The 15,569-nt window shown below is 42.5% G+C and overlaps 1 protein-coding gene across 1 annotated transcript; it reads right to left on the bottom strand.

Moving 5' to 3' along the window:
- Positions 1 to 4,960: 4,960 nt before the first annotated feature.
- On the bottom strand, positions 4,961 to 15,002 carry rrm2 (ribonucleoside-diphosphate reductase subunit M2). Its single transcript, XM_072561659.1, has 10 exons — positions 14,703 to 15,002; positions 14,511 to 14,585; positions 14,000 to 14,149; positions 11,721 to 11,837; positions 11,482 to 11,615; positions 11,298 to 11,392; positions 9,110 to 9,243; positions 6,321 to 6,425; positions 5,556 to 5,669; positions 4,961 to 5,476 (listed from the first exon to the last, which is right to left on the bottom strand). Exons 1-10 carry the CDS (start codon positions 14,796 to 14,798, stop codon positions 5,324 to 5,326), a joined length of 1,173 nt encoding a protein of 390 aa, XP_072417760.1. The 5' UTR covers positions 14,799 to 15,002; the 3' UTR covers positions 4,961 to 5,323.
- Between the last annotated feature and the right edge of the window lie 567 nt (positions 15,003 to 15,569).

Here is a 15,569-nt window from a genome sequence, read left to right as displayed (position 1 = left end):
ATAACACTATCTAATACCTTTTAGTTTCACTGGCCACATAGGGGATTTCCTGGTGATGTAAAATATAGAATGAAGTTCTTGCACAATGATGTCTTTTTTACCGAGTCCCTATACACACAATTATGGGTGATGTGGGAAGAATATAAACACTATTACTGGTGCTCCTTTGGGAGCAGTGGTAGTGTGAAGGAATTTTTAAAAATATATCAAAAAATAAACAGGAGATTGAGCAGGTCTCCTCAGCCTAGGGACTGACTCTGAGCTGGCTAGTCAGAGCACATGTACGGTGCATATGTAAATAAAGGGAGACTTGGTTACAGGATACTAGTCTCTGTGCCGTTATTTCAGGGGAAAAAATGGAGAAAGAAAATAATATCAAATATCTTTTGGAAATCCAAATATCCAAATATTGGCTACTTCCCCTTTATGCATCCCTCTTGTTACATCTTCAGATAATTCTAACGAGTTGCCAAACATGATTTTCCTTTCATAAAACTATTTTATGACTGCGTTATGCACAGCTGCTTTCAAATCTCACACTACTACTTCCTTGATAATGTATTCCAGCACTTTCCCAAAGACAGATGTTTGGTTAACTGTCTTGTTTTCTAAATTGCAAGCAATTTTCCAACCAGTGCATCCATTATTTCTCCAATACCATTTAAAAGACCATTAAGATGTGGGCCATTAGATGCCTTTGGTTTTCCCAGTACTTTTTCTCTGATTTAGGTGACTGTGTTATCACTGAGTAAAGATTAGCACCACAAGTTACAGCAAGTTTCTGGTTATCATTTAAGTGTGTGGGAACACTGCCAGTTAACAGGCAGTGCAGACAAATGCAACGTTTCAATACTGCTGCAGATAAAAAAAAATACACAATAAAGATCAAATGACCCTGCTTTGATTGAACCATTTACTGATTTACATAACCAAAATATATCCTGCAACATTACCGAAATTCGAAAACTGTTATCAAATTCTGTTTCTTGTTAGCAATGGGAACATCCTACACTATTAGTTGAGCTTTGCAAAGAGCACCCTCTACTGTGCAATGGATGCATATTCAATGATATTGAAGGCCTGATATGGACAGTAATTAGACTGAAGCGAACAATTATTCACTTACAACATTTCCAATAGCAGCAGAATCGACCTCAAATTTACATTTTAATTTAAACCCATCAAGGGAGAAAATGGATTAGGGCAGGAAGGCAATGCCTGAGCTGCCTGCTATGTGATACTGGTGTGTGGTCCAGTCCCATACAGGCTGCTCAGTCTTAAGTATAGTAGACTGAATGTATAGACTATATATCCATAGACTGCACCTCTCCAAGTTCTGGATGTAACAAGTTCCGGGAGCTGGTTCCTGAGGAGTGTCTGAGCACAGAGATCATGGATCTAGCACAAGAGGATAGAGAACGTCATCTAAGCTTACCCTGCATTGCAGCACAGGAGGCTTTGTTACAGTTGGAAAACTGGACAAGAGTGGCTGTCTTCCCACAGAAAGCCAGAGGCTGTCCAGATCGCTATTGTAATCGATGTCAGCATTGTAACCCCAGCAAGAAGTGTATTGATTTCAAACAGCGCTCAAGATGCATGAATGAATTTTCAAAAGTCACATCCTCACAACTTAACTATTAACCTCAAAAACTGCTTCCATTAGTTATACCCCCTTCACTCAGCCGCTAATAACTGTTAGCAAGCACCAGACCTCACATTCATCGGTTCACCTCCCCCTCATGCACTTAGCATTGCTGAAAGCTTCCCACTGCATACACAGACAGCTATTCAGCTATGACTAGCATATCACTCACAAAGCCCATAGTCACTTCTTCTCATGTACAACAAGGCACCCCTTAACAGCAGGCAGCAGCATATATGTGCAGTGCACAGAGCAGCTGCATTTCTGCACCCCAACAGAGGAGGCAGTACAGGACATCATTAGAGTAATCGTATCGCCACGGCTAGTGGCAAGGTTAAAGTAATTGGGATGTTGGCATGTTTTCAAGTAATCTAACTCTCACATCCTACTTGGCTCTTACCCACTGTCTCTTCTGATGGTGTAAACATTAAAGTCTTACCCTGTCCTCTCCTCACTAGAACTCTTCCTTTTTGCCGCTATCCCTTTTGATGGTGAGGAGCTGCCACCTAGCCAGGGAGTGGAGCAGGAGTGTGATATTCAAGAGGATGAGGATACTGGTGAAGACTAAACACTACTTCTCAATTTCATAGGCATATCCTTGCCATCACCAAGATCACCTAACTCTGCCTCCATCACATTGCCCAACTATGTCAAAAGGCATGGCCCTGGAAAAGCACAACAGGTCAGGCAGCACCCAAGGTGCAGGAAAGTTGACATTTTGGGCATAAGGAATGGGGCAGTGGTTGTCCCAGTTGGTTCTAAATTGTAATGGTCTGAATGTAATCTGGAGTCTATGTGGGATAAGTCGGCTGCATGGGTAGGTGCTGAGATGTGGTTGTAGTAGCAGGTCTGCTTTAGGAAGTGGTTGAGGAGCTCTAGGGCAGAGCGGATAAGCTGGGGAAGTACAATGGGAGAGAGACTCACTGAGATCATTGTGGAGGGAGGAGAACTTCTTCAACTGTGAGAAAATGAGGACTGCAGATGCTGGAGAGTCAGGGTTGAAAGATGTAGCACTGGAAAAGCAGCAGGCCATGCAGCATCAAGGAGCAGGCTAAGCCTCTCATCAGGAATGCTCAACTTTGGCCCTGCAAAGTTCATCAAGTCCCATTCACCCATCAGCCATGCACTTACTGATCTGCATTGTTTACCAATCTGGTAACACTTCAATTCTAATATTTGCATCAATCCTTTCACGATTTCACTACCATACTTATTAATTCCCCACTCCCCACCACTGCCTGCAATACTGTGCAATCCAAATTCTGGCCTTTTTAAAAAATTGTTCCTCCATTGGCAACTCTGCTTTCAGTTGCTTTTAAGAATTTCTTCCTTAAGCTTCTGCACATAACCACCTTCCCTCCTTTTAAGATGCTCCTCACAGCCTTCCTTTATCCAATGAATATATATGCCTTTGAGAGAATACAAATGGGTCTGTATTCCCGAAAGGTTCTAAGAATGAGGGTGACGTAATTGGAATTACAGAATTTTTACAAAGCTTGGCAGGATGCATACAGCTATTTCCTCTGCTGGTAAATCTAAAACCAGGGAACATAACCTCAGGAATAGGTCATTTAAGACTGAAATGAGAAATGTCTTCAGTAAGGGTGGTGAATCTCTGGAGTAAAGAATTCCAATCATCGGTTCAACGCAGAAATCCAGTAATTTCTTCCAGCTTATAAGGTTAAGAGATGGAAGATACTACTAGAAAGTGGCATTGAGATGGATGATCTATCATGTAATTGAATAGCAGAGCAAGTTCAACAATATGAAGGGCCTATTCCTGCTCCTATATCCCTATGCACACATCGCCATATGACCATTTACACTTGTGTAGTGTGACAGCTGGGGCACTGCTGATGTACCACAACATTCAGAGGTTACTAAAGCCAACACCATGCAGTTTATACAACATTTTTTTAAAGACTTAATCACATATTGATACAAATTAAGCATGAGTGTAGAGTTTATGTTGATAACATTTTTCAAACAATTCAGGATTAAAAGTAATATGGAATAACCCAGGTTTTGAACAACTGCAGGAGTTTCTGTTAACAGCAAAAGTAATGCTACCATATATCTGGTATCCTTTGTTTCCCATGGTAAACATTCACTGGCTTGCAACATAGACGAAAGATACCTTGAATTTTTTCAGTGCATTTTGTAAACAGTACCTGCCACTGCACTGATGCTGATGAGTAAAAATCAAATCAGTTGCTTTGTCTGGATACTGCATTGTTGGGAGTTGTGCTGAATCAGGGGAAGTATGCCATCACACCTGTGCATTGTAAATGATGGGTTTGTATTGGGTGAGGTGCATAAACAATAAGAGTTCCATGTGACAAAACTCCTATGATCTTCAACCTTTTTGTAATAGGCTGCTCAATTACATTTCTGATCAGCAAAAGTGAGGACTGCAGATGGTGGAAATCAGAGTCTAGATTAGAGTGGCACTGGAAAAGCGCAGCATGTCAGTCAGCAGCTGAGGAGCAGGAAAGTGAGCATTTCAGGCAAAAGCCCTTCATCAGGAATGAAGGCAGAGAGCCTCCAGTGTGGAGATAAATGTGAGTGGGTGGGGCAAAGGTAGCAAAGAGTACAATGGGTGTATAGGGAGAAATGTGATACGTCAGAGGAGGGTGGAATGGATAGGTGGGAAGGAAGCTTGGCAAGTAGGACGAGAGAGCATAAAAAAAAGAGGAAACTGGTGAAGTCCACATTGATGCCCTGGGGTTGAAGTGTTCTGAGGCAGAAGATGAGGCGTTCTTCGTCCAGGCACTAGGTGGTGCGGGAGTGGTGCTTTAGGGAACATCTCTGGTACAGCCGCACCAATCAACCCCACCGCCCTGTGGCCCAATATTTCAACTCCCCCTCGTACTCTACTGAGGACATGCAAGTCCTGGGCCTCCTCCACTGCCAAGACTTGCAGTGTGCCCTGATTTTATACACTAGACTAGGCTCTGGGAAAATGAAACAGTCAAGACTTGGGAATTAGCACTCATTTTAGGCTGCAACTATTAAAACAGCTAAGTGATACATTTGCATTTGAGAATAGGGGACACCCAATTTTTGAATAGTCAACAGATCAAGTACTGAGAGAAGAGAGAAATAAGAGTGTCAGAAGGAGATGGAGGCATGCCAGCCATGAGCCAACTGAATGGTAGAAGTGTCAAATGGTTGATTCCAACTATTTTAGATCTGTTCTAATATCTTCCATGCATTACCATGTTACTCTTAGGAACACCTGTTTCTATTGTGCTACTCACATGAATTTAAAACCCTCCCAGGTGCTATAAAACTGGTCATGAAGCAAGGCAATAGGAGTACAAAAAAAGTTTGAATTTTATTTAGAAAGTGCATTTTCATTAAAATATGTACATTAAAACTATAACAAGTGTCTATGAAACAAAAAATGCTCACTGAAACAGTTGAATCAACCAAAAAATATTGCCTTAAAATGCTGGTGCAATGTAGTTGACTGTAAACCGTGCAATTTCACGATTAAAATGTACAGAGGTAATGCAATCACCTCCCTATCTTCTTGAAACCTGTTAAAAGAATGTGCAATTCAAATTGAAATGTAGATCATACAGACCAGTATCCAATCCAGTCAATGATATGTGGGACTATAAACTCTAAAGTTTATTCCATCTAGTTTTGCAGACACATGCAATTCTTTAGGTCCATTTAAAAATCTGCATCTAGTGTGAATGAATTATCAGCTGTATTAGCCATCACACCCATTCTCTGGTACTCGCCAACTCGCTTTTCAAAAAAGTTAGTTTTGCCCTCCAATGAGATATTCTCCATAAAGTCAAATGGATTCTCCACTTTGTAGATCTACAAAGGAAAAACAAAGTCATTAGTTTAAGTTCAGTGAACTTGGCATTTTTATAGACTTAGTCTGGCTGCAACATACCTTCTGAAAACCCAGTTCCAACATCAGTCTGTCAGCTACAAACTCAATGTAACGTTTCATTAAGATGCAGTTCATCCCAATCAGGTTCACTGGTAAAGATTCTGTCAGAAATTCCTGAAAAGACATTTCACATTTAAAATCTTTCACATTAGCACCTTATGCCCACCACCCCAAATGTTCCTTGTCCTACAGAATGTTGACCTTCACTCACACATTACAGCTACAAGTTATAACTCTATATACTTAAGTGTACAGGGCTAGGAGACATGGTAGGATGCAACATGTCACTTCTCCGAAGTGAGGGAAGGAGGAGAAGGCGGCATGGTAAGCTAGTGGAGTGCTTGCTAACAAGAAAGCTTGGTGTGGCCAGAGAAAAACACAACCAAATCAGCCTTTATGTTTGCTCAGATTCATCAGGAGCAGTGACAGGGAGTTATTGAGGGGGCTGGAGAAACAGGGCAATTCAAAGCAGAGCAAGTGAAGTTCTTCTTGACCACACATATGTACTGAGTCACCACTTGTTCTGATTTCGTATGCTCTATTCTGACAATGACAAGCCACTGTCTTTAAACAATGTCATCTGTAACCTGTGTCTATCTCCATTGTGTGCGAAAGCTCACCCCAGCCCAATTTGAGACTCTTTGGTGATACAGGATTAACAGCATTTAAACTGGAACTAGACAGATAACTAGGTATTATTTTTCTTTCCATAAAACCTGAAAGAAATTATGTCTTGCAATGGAAGGAATCAAAGACAGAAATTACCTGCTCAATTTGGACAGCATCTTGAATGACTGACCGTACCCTTTCTTCTGAAGGTTTGTGTACCAAGTGCTTGAACATAAGACAGGCAAAATCACAATGCAGACCCTAGAATGTTAGAGCAAGTGAAATAACAGGATTAATAGATCTGTATTGGGAACAATGTGTATAGTTACCACACAAAGTTGACATCATAAACTAATGAAATCAGATTTAATGTTCAAAATTCAACTCTTCACTTCAAGAGGTACTACATTCTTGGATATAATGGGTGATCAGACAGAAAATTCACTTAAAACAACTGGATGTATTTATTTCCAAAACTGCAAGCAGACTACAGGATGCAGAGATAACCATGTGACCTGTCAGCAGCTTAAAATGCCAAGTGCAAGCTTTTCATTCACTTGTACAAAAACATGTATAAATTGTTTTTAATTAGATTAGATTTCCTCCAGCACAGAAACAGGACCTTCAGCCCAACAAGCCCACACAAACCCTCCGAAGAGTAGCCCACCCAGACCCATTTCCCTCTGACTAATGCAGCTAACACTATGGGCAATTTAGCATGGCCAACTCACCTAACCTGTACATCTTTGAACTGTGGGGGGAAAACCAAAACCAACACATGCAGAATGTCTGTGAAGTTTGCACGGTCAACCGAGGCTAGAGTTGAACCTCACACCCTGGTACTATGAGGCAGCAGTGCTAACCACTAAGCCACTGTGCCACCCAAGTTTGTAGTAAAGAACAGGTAGACAGCTAAAAATAATGGTCAAGTAGTAAAACAAAATAAGCAGCATCCTAGGGGCGATGCTTTCCAGAAAAGCCAAAAAAAATTGGCATTTGTCTAATCCATGTGTTGCAATTTACAACATTTTCAATAGTGGGAGTAGTTTTAAGTTGTGCTTCAAGGACTGTTTAAAAAGGGTGGTAAGGACAAGCCAGGGAACTATAGACCAGTGAGCCTGATGTCAGTGGTGGGCAGGTTGTTGGAGGGAATCCTGAGGGACAGGATGTACATGTATTTGGAAAGGCAAGGACTGATTAGGGATAGTCAACATGGCTTTGTGCAGGGGAACTCATGTCTCAAACTTGAGATTTTTGAAGTAATAACAAAGAGGATTGATGAGGCCAGAGCAGTAGATGTGATCTATATGGACTTCAGTAAGGCGCTCGACAAGGTTCCCCATGGGGGACTAAGTAGCAAGGTTAGATCTCACAGAATACAGGGAGAACTAGCCATTTGGATACAGAACTGGCTCAAAGGTAGAAGACAGAGGGTGGTGGTGGAGGGTTGTTTTTCGAACTGGAGGCTTGTGACCAGTGGAGTGCCACAAGGATCGGTGCTGGGTCCTCTACTTTGTCATTTACATAAATGATTTGGATGTGAGCATAAGAGGTACAGTTAGTAAGTTTGCAGATGACACCAAAATTGGAGGTGTAGTGGACAGCAAAGAGGGTTACCTCAGATTACAACAGGATCTAGACCAGATAGGCCAATGGGCTGAGAAGTGGCAGATGGAGTTTAATTCAGATAAACGAGAGGTGCTGCATTTTGGAAAAGCAAATCTTAGCAGGACTTATACACTTAATGGTAAGGTCCTCGGAAGTGTTGCTGAACGAAGAGACCTTGGAGTGCAGGTTCATAGCTCCTTGGGGCGGCACGGTGGCAGTGGTTAGCACTGCTGCCTCACAGCGCCAGAGACCTGGGTTCAATTCCCACCTCAGGCGACTGTGTGGAGTTTGCACATTCTCCCTGTGTCTGCGTGGGTTTCGTCTGGGTGCTCCGGTTTCCTCCCACAGTCCAAAGATGTGCAGGTCAGGTGAATTGGCCATCCTAAATTGTCCGTAGTGTAGGTAAGGGGTAGACGTAGGGATATGGGTGGGTTGCGCTTCGGCAGGGCGGTGTGGACTTGTTGGGCCGAAGGGCCTGTTTCCACACTAAGTAATCTAATCCTTGAAAGTAGAGTCACAGGTGGATAAGATAGTGAAGAAGGGGTTTGGTATGCTTTCCTTTATTGGTCAAAGTTTTGAGTACAGGAGTTGGGAGGTCATGTTGCAGCTGTACAGGACATTGGTTAGGCCACTGTCGGAATATTGCATGCAATTCTGGTCTCCTTCCTATGGGAAAGATGTTGTGAAACTTGAAAGAGTTCGGAAAATATTCACAAGGATGTTGCCAGAGTTGGAGGATCTGAGCTATGGGGAGAGGCTGAACAAGCTGGTGCTGTTTTCCCTGGAGCGTCAGAGGCTGAGGGGTGACCTTATAGGGATTTACAAAATTATGAGGGGCATGGATAGGGTAAATAGACAAAGTCTTTTCCCTGGGGTGGGGGAGTCCAGAACTAGAGAACATAGGCTTAGGGTGAGAGGGGAAAGATATAAAAGAGACCCAAGGGGCAACGTTTACATGCAGAGGATGGCATTTGCATGGAATGAGCTGAGGGGAAGTGGTGGAGGCTGGTACAATTGGAACATTTAAAAGGCATTTGGATGGGTATATGAATAGGAAGGATTTGGAGGGATATGAACCAGGTGCTGGCAGGTGGGACTAGATTGGGTTGGGATATTTGGTTGGCATGGACAGGTTGGATCAAAGGGTCTGTTTCCATGCTGTACATCTCTAATGATGATGAAACAGAACATTACAGCGCAATATAGACCCTTTGGCCCTCAATGTTGCACCAACCTGTGGAACTAAACTCAAGCCTTTCCATCCATGGATTAAGTTAATCAAATCCAAAATGCAAAGATCAAATGCATGTAATTGACAATCAGTTGAGATATTATACCTCATCTCTGCTGATCAGCTCATTGGAGAATGTTAGCCCTGGCATTAATCCTCGTTTCTTCAACCAAAAAATAGCAGCGAAGGAGCCAGAGAAAAATATTCCTTCAACAGCAGCAAATGCTACTATTCGCTCTCCTGCCAAAAAATAAGTGGATTCAAATGTTCATGTGTGAACCAACCATTATGCAATGATCAAACCTAATAGATTCCAGTTTTAAAATACCAATTCACAAACAAGGTTACTGCATTACTAAATTCCAGCCAAAGGCTATAACAATTGTCAAATTCAAATGATCTCCCAAATGGCAAAAGATTTACAGAGTAGAATCCAGGTAACAATGCCCCTTCTGCAATGATGCTGGGGAAATAATGGGGAGCCATGATTTTGCAGCAATTGCCTCAGACTTCACAGTAAAGGAATCTAATAGCATTCCAAAAAAAAAAACCAAGGGGTAGAAGGTGGAAGGTAGTAAATATAATAACCATCTCCAAGAGAAAAATGCACAAGACAAACTAAAGATCAATAAGTCCCTGGGACAAAATAGCGGCAACCTAGGATATAGTGGTAGTAATCTTCCAGGAATCTTTAAATTCTGGATAAATTCCAGGATTGGAAAACAGTCAACTTCCAACACAGGAGGGAGACCATAACTAGTGACTATAGGCTGGTTAGCTTAACAGTTCATTAAAATGAATCATTCCAGTCTATTGTAACCAGTGCTACAACAGAACATTGAGAAATACATACAAAAGTCGGCATTCTACAAGAGGAGGAAACTATTCAGCCAAGTTGAATTCCTTGCAATATTAAGAAGCACAGCAGAATTAGTGGAACCTGCAATTGCACTAGTCTGGCTTCCAAAAAAAAAAGGTATTGATAAAGACAAAGGGATTAGCACTGAGGCCACAGTTATTTACAATCTATTAATAACTTTGAAACAAATCAAAAAAGTTTGTGGATGACAAAAATAGGCAAGAAGCCAAGTGATGAGCATGACACAAACAGTCAAGAGGAATACAGGCTGAAGTCAGTGTGCGGTGGCAAATGAATTATGTGGGAAAAGTAGCAAAGTATGCCAAAATTATATTAAGTACTAATCAGACAAGTACAATGCAGGGTCAAGGTTTGATCCCTTACCCAGAGATAGGCATTCTGACATTGGCGGTCCAGAGACGTTTCTAGGTTAATCTCAGGTATGGATGAATTGACTTAACACAAGAGATGTCAAGTAGGTCACTGCATAATAAAGCCAATAATATGGGGCAATAATTGATGCAAAGATTCTTAGGACTTAAGAGGGTGGATGCAGAGGTGGCAATACCTTGTAGTGGGAGAAATCTAGAACAATATGCAAGCAGTCTCCCATTCTTAAGATAGTGGAATATCATGAGGGCAGTAATCTATGTAACTCTTCATCTAAGTCTGCAGAAATTGGAGGCAAGAGTAGTCAAGGTGATGATTTTTATCAAGGGAATCAAAGGGGGTGGCATAGTGGTTAGCACTGCTGACACAGCACTAGGGACTCTGGTTCAATTCCAGCCTTAGGCAACTGTCTGCATGGAGTTTGCACATTCTCCACATGTTTGCGTGGGCTTCCTCCCACAGACCAAATATGTAGGTGGATTGCCATGGGAAATGTAGGTGTGTGTCACGGTGGGATTCTTTGGAGATTCAGTGTGGACTTGATGAGCCAATGGCCTGCTTCCACACTGTACACCTTTATGTTAAAAAAAGGAAAGGGCAGTAATGTGGAGCAGAGGTTTAAAATCAGATCAAGCAAGATATTGTGGAATGTAACAGCAGATTTGATGGGTTAAGTGGCCTACTTCTGCCCCTACATCTTATGGTAGAAAGCAAGGGTTTTGACACCACTTTTAAAGAGATATTTAAATACTTGAAAGATTTGTCCCAGTGAAAAAGAAAAGCATCAGTTGCGACTAAATAACGATGTTAGTGGTATTCAATGGAAAAGAAACATGTACAATTCTGTGATGGTTACAAAGGGCTGAAAGTGCCATTCTTTCGTCATTTCAACTGATTGGAAGTGCCATTCACCTATTACATAGGTAGCTACCCATAATAGGCACCTGTTGTGATCAGCAATAAATGCTGCAAGATGTTGAATGGTAAAACAATCTTACAGGGGAAAGTTACCCAGTTCTCCTCTACATACATTCACTGTCCTTACCAAATGTAGCTTGACGGTCACCAATCCAACGCAGTGCCCAGTCAGCCTTCTTTTTCACACAAGGTAAAGTTTCAATTGCATTGAACAGATACTCCCTAGGAAGAAACACAACGAACATGTTTAAAATACAGCCTAAGAATGGCTGAAAACCGAATGTGTCTTGAACCCCAAAGAATCCAGTTACCTCTCCTTAGGATCCTTGATGTATGTATCAATAAGAAGACTGTACATTTCAGAGTGAATATTTTCCATTGCAATTTGGAATCCGTAGAAACAACGAGCTTCGGTTACTTGCACTTCTTGACTGAAACGTTCCACCTATTGACATTACATAACACCATGATCACCAATGCATAACTCCAAAGAAGATGTCTACTACCCCACTAAAGAAAGGCATTCCAAAAATCAAAAAGAAAAAATTACCAAATTTTCATTTACAATGCCATCACTTGCTGCAAAGAATGCTAGGACATAAGAAATGAAGTGTTTCTCTTCAGATTTCAGGGAATCCCAGTGTTGGAGATCTTTTGAAAGGTCAACCTATTAGCACAATTTACAAGCATTAGTACTTTCACACAACAGTAGTTAAAAACACTTCTCAATTCAGATAGCAAAGTCCAAAATATTACAAAGAGGTTAGACTAGAGTGCTTCATCACTGGTCAGCTAAGTACATGTTATTGCAAGCACCCATGATAAAGGTCATGGCTTAAGTGAGCTGACATTCAGAAAAAGGTAAGCACCGATGGCATGGCAGCTGCTGCCTCAGCACCAGGGAGCAGGGTTTGATTCCAGCCTTGGGCAACCATCTGTGTTGAATTATCATATTCAACCTGTATCTGCTTGGGTTTCTACCTGGTGCTTCAACTTTCTCCCACAGTCCAAAGATATGCAGGTTAGGTGGATTGGCCATGCTAAATTGCCCATAGTGTTCAGAGAGGAGTAGGTTAGGTTCATTAGCCATGGGAAGTGTGTCGTTACGGGTGGGGTGGAATGCTGTTTGGAGGGTCAGTGTGACTTGTTAGGCAAAATGGCCTCTTTCCACACTGTATGGATTCTCTAGATGGATGGAGATCATCTCCCAATGCATGGATTGGGAAAGGCAAGGAGAGGGTGACTGGATAATGAAACAGCAAAGTACTCCAGGGGTTGGCATTGGAAGGAGAGCAACAGGACAGTACATCCAGAGGGTGAAAGGAGGAAGTACAATGATGATTCAGCAAAAGGTTTACCAGACCAATTCCAGGATTGGCAGAACATATATATGAAGAGATTGTGGATTAGTGATACTGGAAGAGCACAGCAGTTCAGGCAGCATCCAAGTAGCTTCGAAATCGACGTTTCGGGCAAAAGCCCTTCTGCCTGAACTGCTGTGCTCTTCCAGCACCACTAATCCAGAATCTGGTTTCCAGCATTTGCAGTCATTGTTTTTACCTATATGAAGAGATTGACTAAGTTAGGATTGCTTTCATTGGAGTTCAGACGAATGAGGGAGGATCTTAGAGGCTTAACTTCTAACAGGATGGGGGAAACAGACAAGATCTTTCCCCTGGGGTTCGGGAGTCCAGAACTAGAGGGCATAGGTTTAGAATGAATGAGAGTGCAAAAATTTAAAAGGAACTCAAGGGGCAATCTTTTCACAGAGGGTAGTGAATGTGTGGAACGAGTTGCCAAACAAAGTGGTGGAGACTGGTAAAATTACCACATTTACAAAGGCATCCGGATGGGTGTGAGATTAGGAAGGGTTTAGAGGGATATGGGCCAAGTGTTGGCAAATGGGACTAGATTAGGTCAGGATATCTAGTCAGCATGGACAAGTTGAACCGAAGGGTCTGCTTCCGTGCTGTACATCTCCATTATTATATAGGGTAGATGCAGGGAAGATGTTCCGATGATGTGTGCATCCAGAACCAGGCGTCACAGTCTGAGGGTTAGGGGTAGACTATTTAGGACAGATTCTGGATTAGTGGTGCTGGAAGAGCACAGCGTTTCAGGCAGCATCTGAGGAGATAGGACAGATGAGTAGACATTTCTTCTCCCCCTGGAATGGTGAGCCTGTGGAGTTCATTACCACAGCAAGTGGTTGATGCCAAAACATTGAATGCATTCAAGAGGCAACTAGACATAGCACTCAGTGAATGGGATCAAAGGCTATGGGGACAAAGCAGGATTAGGCTCACCAGTGATCATGATGAATGGCAGAGAAGGCCCAGAGAGCCTCCTTCTGCTCCTAACTTCTACATTCCTATGTAACTACACGGTTAGAAAAAAAGGGGGCAACAGCATACAGATTCATTTTTTTTGATAGTCACCCTTTCACGTGGGCAATGTCAGAATTCAGTGTACACCCTAGCCATGGACCTGTAGGACAGTTATGGGCAATGGTTCAGGAGTTACAACGAGACTGGGCATGGATGACATAAAAGCGGGAAGCCTTGTTTTTATAACAAAGGGCTGCTAGTACACCGCTTAGTGATCTCTTTTAGTTTAAAAGTTTTCAAATTTCTGAGAGGATGGCCCATTCGGGACAGCTTCTCCTAACGAGTTGCCTAACCACAAAAAAAACTGAGGGCGGTGGAACTGGGAAATAAAAATATTTCGTGAGCAGATAGGGATTCAGTGAATAGATCTGGTGGTAAAACTGAAGAAAATAACTTGCAGAGGCAGGGCCTAGTGAATGGAGACTTTAAACTAGAAACTCACCTCTTCTGCTGTCCAAAAAGACGCCTCTGCTTTTTTATACATTCGCCAGATGTCGTGGTATTGTATGGGAAAGATAACAAAACGGCGCGGATTCTCTTTCAGTAAAGGCTCGTCGTTTAAATTCGAGTGGTCCGATGGTTCAGATTTCAGCTGGAAATAAGTGTTTAAAAAAGTTACAGAGCATTCACAAGTCAATTCACAATTTCCTATTCCGGGGGCGAAACATTTTGTGTCAGTCACTTCTTCATAAAGAAATGAAAAAAAAGTGTTAAAACTTTTGAGATTTTTAATATATGTATTTCATATATTTATATTAAGTTCAGTTCACAAAAAAAAGCGATTGATCCTTCAGGAAAGGAAAGTAAACTCGTTCTAGGGGCGCAGAGCCATTTTTTGGCGCCAGAATGTAACTACTTCAGTTACACAATGTTGGGTGGGGTGGGTTGGACGGGACAAAGAGGGCTTTATTTTTACATTTCAAGGCTTATCCACACAAAGATGACAAACTTACTGTTACATCGGCGTCCACCAGAATCTTGCGGGCGGTTTTGCTGGCCAAGATCCGAGTGCTGCTCAAAGAAGGCGGCTGCAGAAGAAGAAAAAAACGCACAATGATCAGTCAAACCCCGCCAGTCCCTTTTACTCCTGGAGAGTTTCGCTTCCAGAAAGGCTCGCCTGGGTGCAAACTTTCAAAAGAGCTCACCGTGTTCTCCTTGTCCTCCTTCAAACAGACTTTGCTCATCTGAGCAGAGACGACATTCTCGTTTTTGGTAGCGAGGGGTGTGCGGACTGACAACATCTTTGTCTTGATGACCGGGCAGCCGTGCGGATAGATTTACTCCAGTGCAAATTAAATAAACTCGCTCTAGATCTCTGATGGATTATGCGGGAGCGGGAACCCTTCAAGAAACTAAATAAAACAGAAATAAACCGACTCTGGCTCTGCTTGCTGAGCTAAGCGTATTCCGGCACAGATCTACTCTGAGACAATCAGCTACAGTCCAAAGCGCGCGCCGGCTTGCTCCTCAAATCCTGTTCAGAATTTGGCGCGGAATCCGAGCGCCCAATCAGCAGCGGTGGGGGCCGCCCCCCCTTTGTGACGTTATGTCGCCACCGGCCAATCGGCGGCCGCCTGGCTGTTCGCGGGAATTTCGATTTCGCTCCCTCCCGCCGGGATGGTGTTTGCGCGGAAATTAGACCCAGGCAGAGAGGGTCAGCGTTGGCGGGAAAAGGACAGAGGAAAGCAACTTTCACATTTATGTTTCAGTCTTTACACAAATGCAATCTTTCTCACCTCCCCCCCCCCCCCTTCCCCAATTCCGTAAGAGTTTCTGTTTAAATAAGCAATTTGGATTGCAGTGAAACCACCCCACCCCCCCACCAACCTGATTTCCAATCAGTACCAACCATTTCCTCAAAAAATTGCAAAGTCATTACCGGATTACTCACCGATTTTAAATAACGTCAATCCGTCCGGTTTTGCTTTGCAATGATGATTGCGCAGCGGGAACTTTTAACAGAAACTTTTAAAGACAAAAGCTTTCACTGTAATGATTGAAATATATCACAA

The sequence above is a fragment of the Chiloscyllium punctatum genome, chromosome 3 (genome assembly GCF_047496795.1).
Source record: "Chiloscyllium punctatum isolate Juve2018m chromosome 3, sChiPun1.3, whole genome shotgun sequence".
NCBI classification, from domain to species: Eukaryota; Metazoa; Chordata; class Chondrichthyes; order Orectolobiformes; family Hemiscylliidae; genus Chiloscyllium; species Chiloscyllium punctatum.
Note: the sequence above shows the minus strand (reverse complement) of the source record. Positions and strands in the feature narration are given on the sequence as shown.

What these genes read in the sequence shown, in the direction of transcription:
- rrm2 (XM_072561659.1), bottom strand. Translation starts at nt 14,798, where the DNA reads ATGTTGTCAGTCCGCACACCCCTCGCTACCAAAAACGAGAATGTCGTC. An exon ending in TGACCGTCAAGCTACATTTG is followed by an intron (nt 9,244 to 11,297) that starts GTAAGGACAGTG and finishes ATTTTTTGGCAG; the next exon opens with GAGAGCGAATAGTAGCATTT. An exon ending in TGGAACTGGGTTTTCAGAAG is followed by an intron (nt 5,477 to 5,555) that starts GTATGTTGCAGC and finishes TTTCCTTTGTAG; the next exon opens with ATCTACAAAGTGGAGAATCC.